At 32.6% G+C, this 23,794-nt stretch overlaps 1 protein-coding gene across 2 annotated transcripts in view; it reads left to right on the forward strand.

The window, feature by feature from the left end:
- LOC108913016 (zinc finger protein 474-like) overlaps positions 1 to 23,794 on the forward strand; it is a 129,713-nt gene that overhangs the window by 10,523 nt on the left and 95,396 nt on the right. For both annotated transcript variants that reach the window (XM_018718469.1, XM_018718470.1), the window contains exons 2-3: positions 1,736 to 2,572; positions 21,435 to 21,721. In XM_018718469.1, coding sequence (XP_018573985.1) covers positions 1,807 to 2,572; positions 21,435 to 21,721 — 1,053 coding nt within the window. In that variant the 5' untranslated portion in view covers positions 1,736 to 1,806. The remainder of the gene's footprint in view (positions 1 to 1,735; positions 2,573 to 21,434; positions 21,722 to 23,794) is intronic.

Below are 23,794 nucleotides of genomic sequence, written 5' to 3' on the forward strand. Positions count from 1 at the left end.
GACAATCGCGGTAGTAATAAGATGGTGCGCCATGCCACAGTACAAGAGATGTAAGGCAATATCTACGTAATCTTTTTAATGGAAAAATAATTGATATTCTCACATTTTCTGGCCCGCTAAGTCATCCGGATCTGACCCCTCTTCATTAGTTTTTATGAGGCTATTTAAAAGGTATACCTGCAAGGGGCTTTTCAAAATATTGACCATTTGGAGAGTGTAATCAGGGAGACAATAGAAGATACAGTAACTCCTGTCATTATTAGAAATGTTTTAGAAGAATTTTCCACAAGAACGGCCACTTGTATGGAAAGGGAAGGTGGATATATGGAGGGTAATATGCAGTGACGAAAAAGTGCATCTAAATTATTTTCATGTAATGTTTACTATTGAAATTGTTTTGTATTTTTGAAAAAGAAACATTCTTGAATAATTATTATTATTGAATGTAATTTAATTGCGAAGGGAATCTATTCATCCAAAGGTCTTCTTGCTGTAACTAATCAGTGACCAGATGGCGAAGCTTGAAAAATATCTTGTTTCAATATTGCCGGAAAACAGTCTCGTTCTAACAATAAGCTTGATTTTTCAATTTTGGCCACCCTCTATATGCTATATCAAATGTGAAAAATTTAATACCAATTTTTCAAAAAGCAGAACTTTTTATAAATAATATATAGATATCCCTTTTTTGTCAAATTGATAATAAAAAAGTTACCTATTTGTAGAGAATCTAAATGGACAAAAAAAAATAAGAACGTTGCGAATCTAAACTTAGACTTAATGTTCAATTCCAAGTAACATTTTCCCATTACATTTTTCTTGAAAATAAAAATGAATTGTACTTTTCCCTTGTCTAAAATTATTTTTTAATTTTCGGCCACCTGTATATGCCATCTCAAGTTTGAGAAGTTGAAAAAAGGACTAATTTCTTCTCAATTTACTAATTTTATGATTAAAAATAATTTTGTTGAATGTAAGGGGTAAAAACTGTTTTTGTCTTTATTAAATTTTTTGACGTTATTTCATTTTTAATTTTTGGAAAATAAAAATGATATGGAAAATGTTCAGGGAACGTATTTTTTTTTCACTCGCATTAGACTCTACGTATAAAATTGTACACATTTATTTGCAAAGACATTAGTTGATGTAGAAAATGTAAACAATGGAAGAAAAAGAGCAGCTATACAGGGTGTTTCAGGATTATGTCGACAAGCTTTGATATGTCGATTTTTTGTCCAAGATAAAATATTACATAAAAAATGGTACCAGTTCTCATTTTTTGCTTATTTGCTACTATTATATTTACTACTTTATTTGCCGAATTAATTGAAGCGCCTATTTCTATCTCCTCCACTGATAGCTAGTAATACTTATTACTGAGACAAAGTCACAACTAGTTTTACTTAAATATCTCTATTCTCTTTCAAGATAATGAAAAATATCATTATTTTTTTGGAATTCTTAACATCATGTACTTCGAAAGCAAAGCATTTCCAGCGACTTATTTTCAGATGAGGAATACGTCCTCAAAGTTTAATCCTGAAACACCCTGTATATGCTTACGTTATATTTTAGTTTCTTTAATTGCTTATATTTACACTTTTTACGTCCACCAAGTTTTGTCCGCAGGTGCATTAATTACACTTTTCTCCCATGTGTGCAATTTACTGTAGATGAAAGAAAACTACATATGCAATGACTAATAGAGGAATTAAATATTTGACTTCTTTTGCAGCACACCCATTGACCTTTAAGGAGTGAAAACGAAACAAATAAATATATATTCGCAAGAAGAATGTAGAATTTATGAAGTTGAAGGTGGACAAGAAGATTTTTAGGAGGAGGTGTAAGCCATTTTTGGTGCTACCCACGATAGAGAAAGACTCGATAGACAAGAGCCAGGAAGACCTCTTCACCATGACAAACAAGAACACGGGACTGAAACTGTTTACCAAAACCTGGACCCCAAAACGAGAAAAAAAGAACAAAAAGACAGAGGAACAACCCAGACCTCTGACGGCCACCTTGGAAAAGCCTATGATCCTGGACATCAGCCTCGTAGGCAAAATAGACATGAGCAAGATACGAAAAGAGTTTCTTAACATTTCAAACTTATGCAGAGTGCCTTTGATAATCAAAAACAAGAACGTGCTCAAAGTGAACAGACCTCTGAGTTTACCGCCTCCAGAGAAACACAAGAACAAAAAAAAGAAGATCTCGGATGCGGAGGACAGTTTTGAGGATGAGGAGAGCACCAGCGTGCAGAGCGCGAGGAAGATAAAGAACGACAAGATCAACAATAAGATCAAGACAGCCTCTAAGAAAGGTGGGCTCTTAAGGCCGGCTACGATTAGTGACGCGAACAACAATAAAACGCTTAAAGTGCCGCGCAAATGTGGTGTGGCGAACGGGAAAGTGATGAACCTTAAAAGTGAGCTCATCAAATCGACCAAACTCCCAGAACCCTGTTCGACTTGCGGTAGGCCCGATCAGCCAGAGCGGTTCCACAGTCATCCTGCCACCCTAATGAGGTCGACGGGGAAGAGGACGGAGGAGTCTCCGAAAATACCAGGTAGGGTGTCACTTATAATGCACTTAAAACTATTTATTATAGCACCATAAAAATGTACACCAGCACGATGGTTATAGAACATACCCCTTGTATTTTTTTTTAAGAAAATATACATTATATTTTTTTAATAACCCAAAACTAAATTTATTTAATATGACGACATTACATTGTCTAATAATTAAAATAAACAGTAACGAAATAAATGTTGACCTAATTTTTAGAACACATAGTCGTCCATTTTTCAAAGGGGCACATTGTTTTATAATTTATTATGAAAAATTTTTTTTTTAAATGATCCTAGAAAATTTCCAGAAGCAATACTATTGAAGACGAAACTAGTAAAAAAGACAAACAACATTTTTTGAATTTTTATGTATCTCAAGCAGCATTTAAGTTAATAAATTTTCTAGGGCTTTTTGGCTTCAAATCAACTTTTTAAGAGAAAATAATTTCTGAAACAAAAAAATAATTTCTATTTTGTGTCAAGATGATAGAATACAACAGATGTGCTGCATCTTGCAGATTTAAAATATATTTAGAATTCATTTTGATATTCTTACCAGATATATTTAAGTAAACTATGTTCTTATAATTTAAAAATTATGTAAAACCAGAGATTCCTTGGTACAATATAAATTAATTTAGACGAAATCTATAAACAAAAGTCAACGACCATTGAAAAAGCCCTAGCTCAATCGGTGTGGCACTCCAAAAACAATAATTTTTCATACAACTTTAAAAAGGTTTAAGTAACATGACAAGTCCCTATAAAAAATTTCCCTAGAGATACAGACCTCTAAAGGACGCCCGTGAAAATCGATTTTTTTTAAATCTTTTAAAATACTTTGTGGATTTTAATTATTTTTTAATACGATGGACAACAGATAAGACTCCTTAAAAATTGACCCATGAAAACAATAAGGCTTATTTGGTTTGCCAGGGACGGACTAGCTACAGCACAGTAATGCACATTTTTTTTAACACCCTTTACGATAAAGGCACAAAAATAATATTTTTAGATAGCTTGAACCTTAAACTAAAGAAAAGGCACTGATATTGATAAAATGAATTATTTCGAAAAACTATTTTTGGGATTTTTATTACATCCGTAAAGATGAAACCGATGAAATTTGCATTCTTTCTGTTCCAGTCTAAAAAGTGCCACTTTAATTTCCTTTGTTTTTTCTTAAAAATAATTAAATTATACAAAGTATTTTAAAAGTTATAAAAAAATAAATTTCCAGGGGTGTCTTTTAGGGGCATGGATCTTCGTAGGGGGGGGCCCTCTAGGAAAATTTTTTATAGGAACTTGTCATGTTATTTTAACGTTCCCTGTATAAATCCGAGAGATTGCCCACATATTCTGGGACACCCTGTATTCTAGTAATATACTACTACTCATAAAATAAAAAATATAAATATGTAAATTAAGAAGTATCTAGCTCACATCGTTTTAAAGCAATTTGAAAAAAAAATTGTTTAGTGTTATGTTGAGAGGATTTTATGTACATCACAAAAGGCGTGTTCACAAAACCCTTTTCTATATAGGTAAGTCAGTCTAAATTGACTTATTTTGAGTCACGAAATCTGGTGTTACGTTATACAAGTTTATTCCGAACATCTTGCCCAAACATTTATTTTATTTTTATACATGAACCAATAATATTTAACAATTATCTACTTACTATTACAACTTTTATAATGTACAAAGGAGAGTATTGTATTATAATTCTGCGGCTGAAATGAAATAGCATTCTATAGAGTTAATTGTAATGCATTACTCTTATACACTTAACATGAGTAAACTTATGTAAAACTATGTATATTTTCTGCAAGAGCCATAATAAAATGTAGCAATGGTGTTTTTTTTAAATCTATTTTTAATATTAAGCACCCAACGTGCCGCCTCTGCGTTAATCTATATTTATGCATTACAAGGCACTAGAAAAAGCCGTATACAATCCATTAATTGATAAAACATTAATGTATACATTTCGTACCAGCTACACCTTTCGATATAATGATTTTCGATATATTTGTGAAGGTTGACTGGGCGATAAATGGAAATAAATATAGGAATTACTCAGTACAGAACAAGTTGGCTGGTAGTTATGATGCGATGAATTGCATCATATCTATTTTATTAGTCTCGGTTGGATTAATTCTTAACTACCTACCTTTGAATTAAATAGGCGTGGACGACTGTTTTTGCCTTTAATTTGTTGTGGGTCGTTTTTTAGTTATTCGTCGAGTCGCAGTTATAATTCGTTTCAAGAAGACAGTGCAATATAGAAGCAAGTAAATATTACTTTTTATTTTATTGTACATTATAGTAGTAATAATAAAATATAAAGAGGCTAAACTCTTACCAGGCGTCTAGTGAATTTGAATACATGTTAAATGATTTTGATATGAATTGTAATTTCTTCACGCTACTGAAGGCGGCGCTCTTGACGTGGTGTCTGCATCTGGCGCTTCAAATTTTTCAACACTGCAAAAAGTGTAAAAAATAAGTTGCTTAATGGAAAATGTTTTTCAATAACAAGGAAAGAATATAATTCAAAAGTTGGGACCTCTTTTTTGTTTTAATTAATTTTTGTACCCTGTATTTCGATAAAATATAAACCGCCATCTGTTGGTTTCGCCTTGAAAGTCGAGGCGTTATCTGGTGGGTATTGGGTGATACTTTAGGTTCATGATACCATTGTATAAGTAAATATATTTACTTATACAATGATGACACTATTACTAGTAATAGTCTCATGCTTTAGGCACAGAATATCCTAACTACACAGAAGCGTGGTGAAAATATTCGACCTTGAACGGTGGTGAACAACATGTTACACTGAGAGAAAGGTTATCAGAGATATACTGAAAAAACAGTCTATAAAATATACTTTGAGATATTAAGCCTTTAAATTTTTATATGAATGAATAATATAATCCATAATTCCAGTACAATTTTCAATAGCTTGTGGCATAAAACAATCAGTTGGACATAAATTAAAATACATTGGTTGTCGATGTAAGGCATGATTTTATGCTTAATTAAAAAAAAAAGCAATTTGATTTACACATGATACACGTCTGTTACTAGTATAATTAAAAATTTCGTGTAGATGGAATATAGTTATAAATAAATCCAAATACCACAAAAAAATATTTATTTTTAATATTTAAATACACAATATTATTTACTATTCATAAGTAATGGCCCATAGAGAAATACTAAATTCTTTACTTCAAAATATTACGATTGGAGCCAACATTTCTTTATAAAATGTTGATAATAAAAAAGATACAGGGTGTCGAAGTTAAAAATTTAATTTTGGTAATAATTATGTTATTGATAAGAATGTAAAAATTTTAGGGTAAATGTTTTTGGTACGAGAGATCATCTGTTATTTATTTCGATGTATTTTCTAGAGGTCACCAAAGTCATGTGTCTGACGTAAATGTGAGCGTAACTTTTTTACGAGTAATGTAAAGCTTTTAAGTAACGAGCTTTTATTATTAAAAAATCTTAAAAGTAAAGAATCCAGTATTTCTCTATGGGCCCTTACTTGCGGACCATTTCCACCTTTGAACAAATATTTTTGTTCAAAATGTAGCTCGCAAAGTTGATAATTTTGTGTCTCTGGATTTTTCTCGAGAAGATCCTCTCTGTTGCACGCTCTCAACCATGCTGAAGCTCTAAAAGAAAATCGTTTAGTTTATTTCATTCGATATTATTTAGGTAGGTACATAATGTACATAAATTTAGATTTTTATTAATTATCAAAACATATACTTAATAATTCTAGTATACATTCAATATATTTCAAATTTTGTAATACATAGCTAATTACTACACTACCTGCTCGAGTCTTCGGGAATAGAAAGAAGCTTAGTCCTCTACCTGTTTTGGATGGGCACCCTCGACAAATACAATAATAATCCCCTCGACGATACATCACAAATATTATGTCTGTTTAAATAGTTACTAACATTAATCACTCACACTAAGTCTAGAATAAATAAACACTAATAATAAATAGTAAATAGTAGTAAATGCACAAAAGTGAGGTTGGATTGAATTATCGATTTCCTAAATAAGCTTGGTTACTTGGCGGAAAAACAACATATTTCCATGGCGATTTTAGCACATGTCGCTTCTGTGTAGTTAGGATCTTCTGTACTTTAGGTTTATTCATTAATTTGCATTTAAAGGTGATAAAAATTTCTTGGTAGAGGTACGGAGGTTAAGGTATAATAAATAATATCACTATTTAGTTAGCGTCTGTTCGTTTGTACTTTAAACTGTTCTTATTACTGCTTAATTGTATCATCTGTCAAAATCGTCTAATTTATAGAATCCATTGTTTTAATTCATGCAACACTAACGAACAAACCTTTTGTTCTTAATATCTTGCATCTTTCATGTAAGAAGTACTAAACAAAATTTTATAATTTTTTGTTTTTATTTTTATATGTAAATTGTTTTAGGTTGATTTTACGAAAATAAAATCCAAGAAATAGAATTCGTATTGCCTAATATCTATAGCGTGCGTGTCAAAAGTATGGAATAAACTAATTTAAATATAAATGGAAAGGTTTTTTACAAAAATCCTCGAAGATGTTTTGTAACGACATACGAGGTCTGTTCAAAAAATAACGGAACTATTTGAATTATAGCCCGGTGAAAATAGACATTCAAGGTTACAATAATTCGCATAAAGCTGAAAATTGGGACGAATGTTGGGAACACCATTACAAATGAAATGTGAAAAGTCCCCATCGATCGCACATCTGCAAAAAAATTTATTCAAGGTCAAAGTTCGCAAATATGGGTTTTTTGCATTTTTTTTATCATAAAAATAGGTGACACAAAACTTGTAGATCATGAAATTATGTATAAAAATTGTTTTTACACTTTTTTCCCTAAGAATCACCATTTCTGAAATATAGCGATTTAAAATGTTGAAAAAGTTGTGTTCTCCATAATATACACACGTTTCCACGCCACCTGTGAGGTAGTGTACTTGGCGCGTTTTTTAACGTGGTTTCCCCGATAGGCCTATTTCACGATCTATTATGGTCCTGTTTAATTAAATAATATTGTATAAAAATGGTACTATTGGAAATGATGAAAGCGGTGTAAATATGAGTAGTTGGGGAAAACTATTCGTCTGATTGACAATTATCTAATGGAACTTCGGGTATATTATCAAGTTCAAGTGTGGCTTGTTAATCAACTGGACCCAGAAGACTGGGGTTAGGAGTTAATTGACAATACATTGGAACCAATCCAGACTTTACTCCCACCTTCAACGGAAAAACTCCTCAAAAAAATTTTTTGCAATTGCAAAAAGGGGTGTAGTTCTAAGTGCCACTGCAAAAAAGTTGGATTGGATTTGTTTATTAGCATGTATGTACCAGTTGTCAAGGCCAGTCGTGCTCCAATGTTGAATCGCTATCAGAAGAGGATTCTTAGGATATCAGCGAGGAGACATTTGATGCATCGCTGTTAGACCAATTTACTTGTATCCAGCAGGAAGAAGAAGAAGCAGAAGACATTACACTTGAAGTTCCATTAGATAATTATAAATTAGACGAATAGTTTCCGCCAATTACTCATAATTCACACCGCATTCATAATTTCCAATAGTACCATTTTTATTTAATACAATATTATTTAATTAAACAGGACCACAATAGATCGTGGAATAGGCCTACAGGGGAAACCACGTTAAAAACGCGCCAAGTACACTACCTTACAGGCGGCGCACAGTGGGGCAGAATCCCAAAAAGCTGGTCAAAAGTCAAAAAATAAAGTTTCTAATTCGGTAATTTTTACTGTTGGATTGGCTAGAGTAATATCCCAAGTCTCAGAATCCATTACTTTTAGGGTCAAATTCCCTATACCTGCTTCTTAAATCACTACAAAGGCGACCGCTGCTCGAGCAACACCTGGTTCGCGCGTAGGAACAGAAGTAATAGTTGTGTTTAAGTGGTTACAAAATTTCGTAGAGTTCATCGATTTATCTCTAACAAAATGGAATCAACTTATAAATGTACGTAGATTATGAATATGTCGGTTAAAATACTCAATATTTTTACAAAAAATAGTAATTGGCTACCAAACTTATGTGAATTTGAAATTATAAAATGAAATAATAATTTAGTTTTGAAGAAAAAAGTTTAATAATTCTGCAGAATTCTGTCATTTAACTTATTGGACAAAAAAGACAAAACTATTATCTATAAACTAAAAAAAATCAGCTGCCTATAAGTGTCTAACAACTTTTTGTATAGGTTTTTGTAATATGTAGAGTAAAATGAATTTCGCCTTCTCTGGACGATGTAAAACATGGAAGATTAGAGATAAAGACGAAATTGTCTTAACTTCAGAAGATTTTGACGGATGCTACAAATGAAGATTTTTCATCTGATGATGATTCTTTTCTTTTATGAAAAAAACTAGAATTTTGTATTACAACTTTGGCACGGGATTCAAATACATTACTCCCGATACTTATTTAACGAAATATATGAATAGTCTGATATGTCATTTGTCATTTTTACATCTTCTTCGTGCTTCATAAATGTGACATTTTGTATTTCATAATCTTTTAATTCTTAATCTACTCGGAAAATCCCTATTTACAAAATATTTCTACTTCTGATATGGCTATATTAAATCCTCCACATTGAATTTTGTAATTCTGACTCCAAATTCGTTATCAGCAACCCCAAAAATCCCCGAGTAACAAATTTCAGATCGATTTTTTAAGATTTTAACTTTTGGCCAGCTTTTTGGGATTCTGCCTCACTGTGCGGCGTGGAAACGTATGCATATTATGGAGAACACAACTTTTTCAACTTTTTGAATCGCTATATCTCAGAAATGATGATTCTTAGGAAAAAAAAGTGTAAGAACAATTTTTATAGATAATTGCATAATCTACTAATTTTTGTTTGACCTATTTTTATGATAAAACTTATCGTAGGGCTGAAAAATGCAAAAAATGCATATTTGCGAACTTTGACCTTGAATAAAGTTTTTTGCAGATGCGGGATCGATGGGGACTTTTCACATTTCATTTATAATGGTGTTCCCAACATTCGCACCAATTTTCAGCTTTATGCGAATTATTGTAAGTTTACCCCAATTTTTTGAGTTAATTTCGGGTTATTCCGCGTTAATGGAGATATTTAGTGTAATGCGGTTGGCAGCATTGCGTTGCGTATAACTTTTCTTAGTACATCTTCTTAGATTGTTGATACCTCATTCAGTTTTTGTGATATTGTTATTTATGTGCAACGTGTTTAAGTGTTAGTGACGATTTTTAAAACGTGCGATTATCGGGAACAACGATGCAATGTAAAATTTTACGTGAAACTGGGAAACATTCACGTAAACGTTTCAACTTTTGAAACAAGCTTAAGGAAACGATGCTCTGGGTCACAATGTTACGAATTGAATTGAATTGAATTGAAGACGATTCTCGACCAGGAAGGCCTTCGACTTCAACCGATGACTTCCGCATTCAGAAAATCGAATATCTGGTGCATACAAATCGCCGATTGACTGTCAGAGAAACTGCAGAAGAGGTTATTATCTTAATTGGGTCATGGCTTGAAATTTTATCTGAAAAATTGAACATGCAGTAAAAGTTGCAGTAAAATTTGTTCCTCGTTTGATGACCGAACAACAGAAAGAAAATCGTGTGGACGTTTGTCGGCAACTCCTTGACCAATCCAATGTCGATGAAACATTCATGCAAATGGATCATAATGGGAAACGAAAGCTATGTTTACGGTTAGACATTGAGACAAAAGTTCAATCATCACAATGGATTTGCAAAGGATCTCCATACCCCAAGAAAGGACGTCAGTCTGGATCGAATGTCAAAGTGATAGTTGGCGAATTCTTGTACACTTAGATGGCATGTCCATCCGAAGTGACCAAAGTTCATTGAAGGTCGCCGCAGAGTTTCCTGACAATGACCAGAGGGTTAGTTTTGAATTTTGCTACCAGCATTTAATAGATGTCACTGTGTGTATGTAATTACGCACCTGAAGAAGTGGTGTCGACAATGACCAACCAGAGGGTTTAGTTCAGGATTTGACTGCCAGAATTTAAGATAGATAAGCATTCATATATTACATGTTTGTAATAATTTTATACATATTTTTTATTATTATTTTAAAGTCACATTATTTTATGTTAAATGAATTAATTTTTACATTGTTCAAATTTTTCAATGTACTTACACTTTATTTCTGTGATTGTCATCTAAAACTGGATTAATTACATGTGCATATTTTTAAGATATTTTAATTTTAAAGGGCATTTTGTCGATGTCGAAGAACTCCCAGTATTTTGTTCTACAAGACCTGTAGGCATAGTTCCAGACAAACATATACCTTACATTTGCACATTGTTTCTACACATATTGTTGACTTTGTACACTGCCTACTTTAGGATTGTCATTAAATGTAACCTCATTATTGTAATTTGAACTTTGTTTCTACACGTGTTGTTGATTTTTGCATACGGCCGGCTGAACGACTATATAACGCGGAAGGATTCCAAAATTGATCAAGTAATCAGGGGTTAGTGTTGTGAGATACTACATATTATGGCCGAATTGGGTAGGTAAGTGTTTCGAATTATACTTTGACGGTCATTTTCAATATGAAATATTTATATTAGGAGAAGAAGGTCTCATTTACATCACAATAAATCCCTGCGACAAAGGCAAATCTTACAAGAGACCTAGAAGAAAGATCAGAGGTGCAGCTGGCTTTGACGTAGCGGCTTTGGACACCATAAGGATTCCTCCTGGTGAAAATTGTGTGGTACCTATCAATTTGCGGGTGGAAACAAATCAAGGTTCTTATAAAGGAAAGATGTGGTCATGCAATCAAAGGATTTGGTAGTGACTGGGGGAGTAGTGGATGAAGATTATGATCACTGTTTTTTTGGAATTTAATGGAATTGTGCATTTTGAATTCTTGTCTCAAGGTGAAACTATCAACGTGTTTTACAACGGTTACGTGGAAAAATCCGCAAAAAGAGACCAGAATTGTGGCGAGACAGCTCATGGTTCTTACACCATGAAAACTGACAACGCCCGAATATTCAGCGTTGTCAATTCATCAGTTTTGTACCAAAAATTAGATTACTGCTGAGCTGAAAGAGCCGTTTTCAGACTATTGATGACATCAAAGCAAATTGGTCATAGACTTTAAAGGCCATTTCAAATAAAACTATCTAGGATTGTTTCGCGGAATGGAAACATCGCTGGGAAAAGTGTGTGAACAGCGGAGGGGAGTACTTTGAATGAGAGAAATTAAATAAATAATAAAGCTTAAAAAATAAAGTTAGGTTATTTTCTGAACAGACCTCGTATACTTCAATTCAAAAATTCAATTTCACACTGTGATTTATTTTCGAGTGATAATGTGTCTGAGGATTGTTATAAAAAAACACTTCGTTCCAGTTTAAATTAATTTATTATACTTTTGAAATGATTTGCGTATTAATTTCAAATATACTACTCAAAAGAGTCTAGGATATTCCGAATATTTATAAATATTTTGAAAGTGCGAAAAGTGTATAATTTTAATTCATACAAATGACCTTAGGCTTATTTGAATAGGCAGTACATTTCTATATTTATAAATAATTTTAAACAGCACTGTTAGATGTAGATATAATATTATTTAACTTCTTCAGATGAGAAACGAGCATAATTCAATTATATTTATAGAAAATATTAATACAGATAAAATCGTATACCTATGTGTATACAATATCTTAAAAATATTCCAATGGCGGATATTTTTGATGATTAATGTGTTCGATACACGGGTGTTTTCGTGGGAGTTGTATGTTGCAAATATTTAGAAGTATGTAAAATACATTAACCTGGTTTACTGCTAGCTGAATCTGTGTTAGGTACCTATATTATGAAACGTATTTTCCACATATAGAGCCGTTTAAAAGTCGTTACGTTAAATTGTTCATTTCTTAAAAATATCTCTTTAAATTTTTTTGGTAAAGGAATTGGTTAAATTAAATCGAAATTTTTGCGTTATTTTTAATTTGCAACTAAATATTATTTTATTATAAAGGAATTTTGCTCTTAGTCGTTTATGTGTTAGTTTAGTGAACGAATATGGACAACTCTGAAGAAGTTGCTAGTAAAAATTCGAAAATGCATAAGTAATTTAATTTTTTTTAAGACTCCCGAAGAAAATGAAATGAAACTTAACTTCACACCATTTTCTACTGCATTAATTATTTTGAACCATTTCTTAATTGTCTAACTAAAAAAATAAAAAAGATCGAAGTCCCGAAATTAATGCAACAAAATTTGGAGACAGATTCTTAAGACAAATTTAGGGGACCAGTATTTTTTATTTTTGCCAAATGGGCCCCTCTTTCGGAGTTACAGCCCCCTGAAATACGCTCCTAAGAATAGTCTTTTATTATATCTCACAACCCAGTTGTACGAGAATCACTAAATTTGGTACACAGGGGTTTCATCACATGTGGAATCTGATGGTGCTACGCTTTTTGGCGGGGAATCTCCTTAAGACAATTTTTCGTGGGCCCTCTTGTCTTTGGAGCAAAAAAATTTGATCGCATATTTAAATTTCTTAAAAATTTATATTAGTCCACTAGAAATCTATTTAGAAACTTTTTTATCCCTTGATACTTTTTTCGTAAAACGCAATATTTTCGAGAAAAATGTCAAAATGTGATCGAATGCATATCGTGATTCGCCATTTTTCTAAAAAATATTGCGTTTTACGAAAAAAATATAAAGAAACAAAAAAGTTTCTAAATGCGATGGTTTTCTAGGGAACTAATAATTTTTAAGAAATTCAAATATGCTACCAAATTTTTTTGGTTCCCACGAAAAGGTGTCTTCCCCGCCAAAAAGCGTAGCATTATCAATTCCGCATCAAATTCCGCATCATAAAAAGATTATTCTTAAGGACGGATTTTAGGGGGTTGTAACTCTGAAAAAAGGAGGCCACTTGGCAAAAATATAAAGTACGGTCCGCTAAATTTGTCTTAAGAATCTTTGACCAAATTTTGTTGCATTAATTTCGGGACACCCTGTATATGAAGAGTTATTATACTTAACACTTCTGCTTGATAAATAAATAAGAGTTCTGTTTTCTAAAATGTATGTATTTTACACTTTGTCGTTTTTAATTTTTATGAGAATTTATTACTTAAAAAATATTAATAAGACGATGACATTTCTAACATTATAGGTAATACAAAGTAGTTTCAATTTGGAACAGTTTTTAAATGTTGAACAGTAAAGTATAGAGAGTTTGGCTTTCTAAAAGCACGGATTTGAGAACTTTCTGTGCTGGATTTTAATTAATTATTATTTTCTAGTCATTTGATAGCTTAATCAACTACCTCCATACATAATCATACATGTACTTTAGCTATCTATGTAATTGATATGAAATGAAGTAAAAAAATAATTAGTATTTGCAAATGCATCTAAAGTTGTAGTGTATATCTGAACGTTGAATAATATTTTGAAAAAATTCTATAGTTTTTCAAATTTTTTTTGGAAGTAAAAGATTTTTAAGAATTGAACGAACAGAAACTCATAAATAATTATTTTTCTATAAGTTTGGTAATCAAATGGACAAGTGAAAAAGTTGAAATATCGAATACAAATAGCATTTATCAAACCGTCATTTGTAGTATTTCATCCATATACTATAGATCTTATTTCGAGTCTTATTTACTGTAAAAATGGTATACTTGTCGCCAAAATACACCAGTCCAAAGAAAAATTGATTGTAATATTTTAAAGAATTCGTCAGTTACGGGCACCCAAGGATTTGCGAATATTCTTATACAATTAAACCTCATCTTTTTGCTAAATTTGAAATTAAATAGGAGTGAAATATTTTTTACGAATTAGACCAATCTACCTCTATTAAAAAGTTAGTGTCTACTGTGTATAACCTTTTGAATGTAGTAAGTATAACAATATTAATTCACAGGGCTGTACCCCAGAAGCCTTTGAGTTTTGGAGCAAGTTGGTATAAGCAGTAAAAAATATCTATTTCAGATATTTATATTTAGCGAAAAAAGTGAAATATAATTAATCTAGAATACTCGGCATACTTACGACTGTTGTAAAAAATTTAAGTTCATTTTAGCGATATGCAAGAAGTATATCTTTTGTTAGTAAATAAAGCGGTATGGCAAAAAAAATCTACATTTTTTTCAAAATCTTTATGGATAAAACAAATATAATAACAAAAAACGAAATATTACATAGTGTTTTTAGTATATATGCTCATACTCATATTTGAATATTCCAAACACCATCCCATATCAAATGTTCTTAAAATATATTTATAAGTATAGAAATTATCTTAGAAAAATGGAATACAAACAACGTTTTTAGAAGCCCCGCAACTTTTTAAGGAAACAAAATTGTATTAAGATAACTTGATCTAAATCGATTTACTTCACCCAAGGAAGCTACCATTGTAGTATGGTCCATTGGCTTTCGGACACCCTGTATATTTGGTGTATATTCAAAGAGCTCATAGAAATGAGATTTGTGGTCTTAAGGCTTTCACTGCTCGTGCTGTTATTTAAAGTACTACGGTTTGTAGGGTTGGTATGCCGTGGTCTATGTATTTTGCAGGGTGATTCAAAACTTATCCAAACAAAATTTTGGAGTTACCTACCAACTAAATTTTTACAAATACAATTTTGTAAAAAATAATCAAAAAAGGGCAGTTCGAAAATGATTTAAAAATACACTGGAAACTGGTCCACTATAAAACCTGACCTTACACAAGGCAAAGTGTAATAAAAAACGGACAAAAACTTGAAAGAATTTAGCAAGGAAAGAAATAAATAGAATTATATAACACCTATTTTATATCAGCAAATTCAACTTCTTTTGCCGCTATTGTTATTTTTAATTAATTAAATTAATTTGTGGTTTTACTTAATAAAATAATTTGACATACCTGATGTTACAACAACTGTTTAAAATGTGTAAACACATTTGGACCTATCTTACACAGTTTCTACGAACTAACACAAATATTGTCTTGCTTCAACATAACACAAATGCTTCACCATAATACAAATGTTGTCTTGCTTCACCATACATTAAAACGATATTCATCAATTCCTAGTTGCTATACACGTAACCCATTTTTGACACTTGGAAAACTAATGTAATACCTACTAAAATCGGATTTCAATATTCGGAATTGCCTGAGGCCACGTGGAGAGAGAGAGAGAGAGAGAGAGAACGCACAACGCGAATGATGCTAGAGACTACAGTAGCCCAGCTATGTAAGACTTTAAAATACTACAACTTCAATAATTTTTTTCTCGGAAACTATAAAGATTTTACAAAATTTTTTTTACGATGTTGATTCCATTTTTCATGCCGCATCTATTCCCAAATTTTTTGGATAAGTGTCGTGAATCTCCCTGTATATACCAGGTTACCGCCAGTTACAGACCATTAACCTGCCATTGTTCTTCTGGGGATAAGCTCTGTGGAGGTGAACCCGCTATCAAAACTCCTAGGCTCGTTGAAAGATTCCTAGCTAAGGCTCAGAAAGTACATTGTACCACGGTATTAATAATTTTTTTTCTCTCAAATAGATTTTAGTATTACACCAGTTTACCATATTAAGGCATTCCTGAAATCTGTACGTACAGGATGTACACAAGTTTGAAGATGATATTTGATTTGAAGTAAATAATTAAGTATGATAACTAGATTAATAAAAATAAAATATACCGGGTGATTCAGTTTGATATTCGCGGCCTCGCATCTCTTTTATTTTAACAAATAGCTATAACAAATATATTATTAGATCGTCTCCATGGTAACATATGTCAAAATTGCTATAGTGGTACACTATATATTTTTTTATCAATTCTGCGGAAACAACTGAATTTTGACGTTTCTAAATAACGATTTGTCAAAATAATTGACATTTTGTACCTACCTATTCTATCTATAACTAATTATAACAGTAACCAAAAAAAAAAAACTAGATATAATTTTAATTTATGAAGAGGACCGAAAGAACATTAAAGCTGCAAGGTATTTATACCAACATCGTTTTCCGCAGAGACAACTTCCATCAGATAAAATTTTCGGAAAGTTAGCCAGGAATTTGACAGCAGATGGAAGTTTTCAAATGAAAAGAAGAGTTTTTAAACCCAGAAGGGCAAGAGATGAAGAACATTCGATAAAGTTAAATGGACTGCTAGATCTCTGGATCTCACTCCTATAGATTTCTTTCTTTGGCCTTACCTAAATAATATTGACGACCTTAAAAACAGAATAAGAGTAGAATGTCGTAGATTACATGAAAAAACACTAGAATGTTTTTGTAGAGAGGGAGTGATAAACAGAGCTATTTTGCGTTTGGAAGCAAATGGAGGTCATTTTGAATATCTGAAATAAGTATTGTTTTAAATTATGTTATTATTGTATTAAAAATATTTTTCAGAATAAAACTACGAAAAGTAGGGTTCATCTTTTTTGCTGTTTTTCTAGCAATATTTCTAATGAAGCTATAGACTTCCTTACATAGACTTCGTTACATAGTTGAACGCAGAAATAAAATATGTTCCAGAATTGATAAAAAAAATATATAGTGTGCCATTTGAACAAAAACAGTTGACTATAGCAATTTTGACATATGTTACCATGGAGACGATCTAATAAAGTTATTTGATAGAGTTTGAGCAGCGATTTAAAAATATATAGGGTTTCTTATAGCTATTTATTAAAATAAAAGAGATACAGGCCCGCGAATACCAAACTGAATCACCCGGTATATACTTTAAGCCTACTGACTTACCACAATAATATAAATAAACTTTTTTAGTACCAGTGACTCCACTACAGTATTTACTGACATACCACAATAATACAAAGGAACATTTTTGGCACCGCTGATGGTATTTACAATTCGATGTATATAAAGATATGCAGTTAACTCACAGTTTTCATTAACAGCTCCATATATTACCACTATGTCCATTAATTCATTGTTACTGCATATATGAACCACTTTAATATGTTTATTCGCACTTACCGACACATATTCCATATAGTTTTGCCCTTTCACAAAAAAAAAACAAATAAAAATAAATATTTAGAAAAATACATTACTTAAACATTAATAGAACGACAATAAAAGACAACTAAAGTAAAACTGATGATATCCTAAAATTAAATTAATATTTTTTCCGTCTAAAAACGAAACCAATGGGCAAAAAAAGCAGACGGTTATCTACGGCCACAATTATAAATCTCTATTTATGAAGAGAACGATTCTAAATATTCTCAACCAGTTTTAAGAATTTTGACTAGTCTACATGCCATTTTGAAATCTTCAAGTTTGTACATACCTATTCTAATAAATTAGTCCATTGAAAAGTTACATTTGGGGTTGCAAAAGTCAGAGCACGCAATTTTATTTTTTGTATGTCAAGAAGGGGTTAGTGTAAAGTTAAATCCATGTTTGCGGGGCCGCAACCCTTCTGCATCGGCCGCCATCTTGTAAAAAGGGCTGTGAATGGTTTTTATACTACTACTTACTATATCGGACAAACTATTCCTCGCACAGAAAACGTGTTACCACATTTTTTGTTGCAAATTAAATTCTATACAAATTTCATACCATAACTTTTAGTCGTAGAACCAAAAATAACAAAGTTATTAACGAAAATATATAAAAATTTGGGAACGAATTTTCTTTTGTTCGTTATAACTTTTTTTCTGGTCATTTTACAAAAAAATTACATCAGAGCATTTTGATAGAGGGGTTCAAGGAATAATTTCCATTACAAACTTTTTTCAAATTTTATTCATTTATTAGGGTTTTACAGCGATACGAAACTTACACTATTCTCCAGTACTAGTAAGTATACATTAATATGAATGATTAGGCATAGGAGGTGTCCTTCAAAGGTTTCTTCCAGTTGTGCTACCACGTGCGTGCGTGACGTATTTAATTGTGAAAAGTATTTTGAGTTTTGTGGACACTATTTTGAATTTTGTGGACAAGAGGTGGGATTCAGTGTCGACCAAGCAGAATCAGATGCAGATACCCTCATCGTTCGTTCCGCTCTTGCTGCATCCCAATCGTTCGACTTAGTCACTATTGTCGCCGATCACGGCATTTGGAAGAACACATTCAAATGTATTTTTTTTAACCATCAAAAGGACGTACAGCCGAACAATTATATTGTCCGTCAAGTTTTATGTACGGAGACGTCACTGTGGATAATCTGTTGTTTCTCCATGCCTTTCAGGATGTGACACGACTTCAGCAGCTTACAACATCGGTAAAATGAAATTTCCCACAACCCTGAAGACACGTCCTGAGTTAGCTAGTGGAACAGCGTTATTCCTCAATGAGAGAGTCAACGTCTACTTTGCTCACTGCCGTTGGCGAACGTTTTTTCATCTCTTTATATGGTGGCATTAAAGATGATGATTCTCTTGACAGTCTTAGATATAAAAGATTCGCCAAGTCAGTGACAAAGAATACATTTAATTTGTCTTCACTTTCTCCAACAAAAGACACAGCCCGTTTGCACAGCCTCCGAGTCTATCATCAGGTCCAGTCGTGGCTCGGGAATTACAACGACCCTCAAGACTGGGTCTGAAAAACATATGGACAAATATTGATGCTTGTTCAAAGTTCAAAACCTCCAGCACCCCCTGAGCTTCTAAAGTTGATATTTTGCCGAGGCAAAGGAAACTGTGGAGCAATGTGTGGATGTCGGAAGGCAGGCCTCAAATGTTCTACAGTGTGCCTGAATTGTTCTAGGTAGACATGCAGCAACATAATGGAGATATCAAAATTGATCGAGAAGAATGATTTTGAAGATGAACTTCCAACAATGACGCCACTTCATTCTCCATCCTTCCTCAACAATTCAATATTGGAAGCTCAACCAGATCCTGAGTCGCAGCCTGGCCTATCAAAGAGACTGAGGACACAGTAGATTGGGAAATATATTTCGATATTTTCAATTACACTAATTATTATGTCAGCTAGAAAATGTCCGTGGATTCTGCCTACTAGGGATACGACGTATAAAAAACGCGCCACTAAACTCTACCTCGTAGAGGGTGGTGAAAAGAATCAATAACTAATTAACAACATTGCAATGTCAATCATAAAATGTTTCTTATAAAAATATTGGAAAGATGAGAGAAAACTATGCCTAATCATTCATATTAATGTATACTTACTAGTACTCGAGAATAGTGTAAGTTTCGCATTGTTGTAAACCCTAATAAATAAATCAAATTTGAAAAAAGTTTGTAATGGAAATTATTCCTTGAAAACCCCTCTATCAAAATGCTTTGATGTAACTTTTTTGTAAAATGAACAGAAAAAAAGTTATAACGACCAAAATTTGTTCCCAAATTTTTATCTATTTTCGTTAATAACTTTGTTATTTTTGGTTCTACGACTAAAAGTTAAGGTATCAAATTTCAAAGAATTTAATTTGCAACAAAAAATGTGGTTACAAATTTTCTGTGCGACGAATAGTTTGCCCGATATATATAGTAAGTAGTAGTATAAAAACCATTCGCAGCCCTTTTTACAAGATGGCGGCCGATGCACAAGGGTTGAGACCCCACAAACATGGATTTAACTTTACACTAACACCCTCTTGACACCTAAAAAATAAAATTACGTGCTCTGACTTTTGCACGCTGAGCCCAAAAAAATGTAACATTTCAATGGACTAAATATGATTTCCTTTTAAGGGACTCTAATCTGTTCCTTAATGAAACTACGGAGAATTTATTTCAATTGGTAGCACTGAGATGCCACTTTCTCAATGATTTTATAAGCTAGTACAATTATTGTAATAGTGTCATGTTATCCAATTGAATGTCACTGTCAAATTTGAAGTGTATTCGAATTTATGTATTTGTAATTTTATACTTTATAATTGTGATTAATAATTTGGAGAAATCGTATATTTTGTAATCTAAAGTATCTGCCAATAAAGTAGTAATTTTCCAGGAAACTAAGGAAATATATTTTTTGTTTTTACTTGCAGAAAACCAACCAATGCGAAAACTAACAGTAGGTACATTTAATGAAGATCCAATAGTAATTTTTACATAAATAACTCTTTGTCCCAATTTAATTTTTGTTTCTGATTGGTGTAAAATAATGCCCTACCAAATAAAAAGCACATTTGTCATGTTTAAAAAAATCATGGATCGGGAAAAGTCTTTCTAAATTGTCTTGATGCGATGAAATGATTATAAGACATTATAAATTAAGGTATGGATGTATTGACTCGATTCAATTATTAGGTATATAGAGCCTTCATAAATGTTTACAAGCTACGTGACCGCCGAGCTCAGGCAACCAACATTGCAGGGCTGGTACTGGTAATGAAAAATCCCTAAATCTTGGCGTCACCAATATTATTGATTCGTTTACAATGAACAGTCGCAAATCGTTACGTCTACGCTCGAGATAATGCAATCATTGATTGGTTGAATAAAATTTAAAAAATTACCCCGATCACAGCCGATGAAACAGAATGTTGCGTTTTAATGTGATGTTAATCTTATTGTTTTAATAATTTTAAAGTTTACCCAAATTTAATTGCCAACACGAAGCAAAGAAAAATCATAATAATCATTTATGAAAGCTCTGTAGGACAGAGTCATATTTCAGTATGTGCAGAGCAACTAACACCAATGCAGTTTTTATAATTCCATATGTCGAAGTGTACACCGCTGTTTCAGTATGTAAGGGGATTTTAAATGTTTTTCTGTTTTTGTTTCAGTGAAGAGTACGGTGCAAAAACCGGTCGCTATAAAGTATAAATCGAAGACAAATGCCGAGAAAAAGGCAATCTCCCCACCTAGGAAACCACTGACCTCTACGCCGCCTGTCCAGAAGGCGTCCCATATCCCTCAAACTGTGCAGAGGACCAGTAATCCAACCGTTACTTCAAAACCTGCCGAGCCTGTGCCTAGAGCTAAATCAGCGAAGAGGACGTTAACTTGCTACCTGTGTGGTAGAGAGTTTGGTACCGCTTCGTTGCCGCTACACGAGCCGAAATGTTTGGAGGTATGTATTGAAAATGAGAAGTCAAAGTCGCTAAGGCTTACTCATATATGTATAAACATACAAAATTTTATCCTCAATAGAAAATGTTATTAGAAAACAAATTTTAATAACCTTTGCAATATTATGAATTTCAATACCTTTCCAATCACTGACTCAAGTCAGTTTGAAATCTCTAAAACCTCTTTCTAGAAGAGTTTCTTGATCTATACAGGAATTCTGACTTGATTCGGATTCAGAAAGAATAAAGCTCAAAGCTCAAACTCAAAACTATTGGATACACTGGTCAGCTTCATGGCTTTGCCCATTTTTTTATGGCACTGTATCATTGTTATTGATTCCTATTATTATTAAATGTAATCAGTAAATGGAAATTAATATTTTAATCGAGAAAAAATTTGTACTTGCGTAATATTATAACTATTTAAAATTTTGTCCACCGACTTGAAACACATTTGGGCACGTCTGACTCAGTTGCAATGAACTAAAACAATAGGCCCATTCAGTAGAACTTTTTTTTGCATATTCTAAAAGTTTACCCTTTTATTAGTTAGTATGCCAAAAATCAATTTTTTGTTTCAACGAGAAATGTGTGAAATAAATTAATGAAAACAGAGCGCGGAAAAACGTTGAGCAACCATTGCCTGACGTCATAATACCGGAACGGGCGACTGGCAAAGCACTCCGCTCGCGCTCGCTCTCGCTCTCATCCCATTCTGTGTTAATACATAAGGTGTGTGGTTAGCTTGGCAGTTTCTTTAATCATTGTTATGTCTAAATGGGTCGAAACCGAGGATTGTACAAATATTGTATAGTTCCAGGCTACAAAAGTACAACAGAATCGACTCCGAATGAAATATTTATTTTATTACCGAAAAATGAAAAGTTTGTGTGATGTTATCCACAGTTTCCCCACCTACGGTATGCAAAACCACCTTCGTTTTTCTTTGGTTGCACGTCTAGGGGGTTGTAAAATATTATTATTTGAATATTTAGAGCACAATTTTCAACTTTATGCCGGAAAAAAAATTCTACCCCATCTAAATGTTCGTGTTCACAAAAGATTCGAAATACGTTGGCGAGAGGGATCTATAAGTAACTCAGAAATACCCTCGTTTTTCTTTGGTTGCCCGTATAGGGGGTTGTAAATATTATTATTTGAACATTTAGAGCAGAATTTTAAAATTTATGCCGAAAAAAAAATTTCTACCCCATCTAAACGTTCCTGTCCACAATAATTTCGAAATACGTGGCGAGGGGGACCTATAAGGAATTTATTTAAATAATAATATTTTACAAATCCCTAGACGGGCAACCAAAGAAAAACGAGGATGGTTCTGAGTTGCTTCAAATACTAGTCAATACTACTGGCACATACACGTCGTCACATACATCCACAAGTACCGAGTCTAGTACAAATTTTTACGAAAACGGAACGCAAAAGAAAATGTAGAAAAGCGAACCATTTACGTCATTGAGAAAAATCCGAAAATGTATTTAGGTATTCCAAGTCATTCTATGTTTATAATAAATATGTCGTGTGAAAAATGCATTTGAACAAGACTTGATGCATATCGTATATCTCTTATACAGTCTCTATTTATACACTTAAAAATATAGATAAATAATATACAGTGTAGGATTAGCAACGCCTATTTCGCCCTTCCACAAATAAGAAGTGGATCTTATTTGTGGAAGGGCGAAATGGGCGTTGACTATTAGCCGCCTTCATTATAGCCATCCTTGTCTATCACATGGATTTCTATGGCTTACTTTATCGCTCTTACGTAACTTCTGATAGACTATCGGTACTTTCCTACACTGTAGGTAAAAGTATAGCAAATATCTACACATCTCTCCGACTGCTCGCGACTTGATCGCCGAGTTGCCGGTATCGTGACGTCATTACCTGTTCACCCGCAGTGTTGACCTTTTTAAGGGTCTTACAAATTCAGAATTAAATATATCACTTATTATTAATCCTATTGACCTAATTTTTTTAAGATATAATTAGGTGGTTAAATACTATCAGAAAATGAAAGAAAAAGTTTAAAATTAAATATCACTGAATCATCT

This window comes from Anoplophora glabripennis, unplaced genomic scaffold (assembly GCF_000390285.2).
Source record: "Anoplophora glabripennis isolate ALB-LARVAE unplaced genomic scaffold, Agla_2.0 scaffold907, whole genome shotgun sequence".
NCBI lineage: Eukaryota > Metazoa > Arthropoda > Insecta > Coleoptera > Cerambycidae > Anoplophora > Anoplophora glabripennis.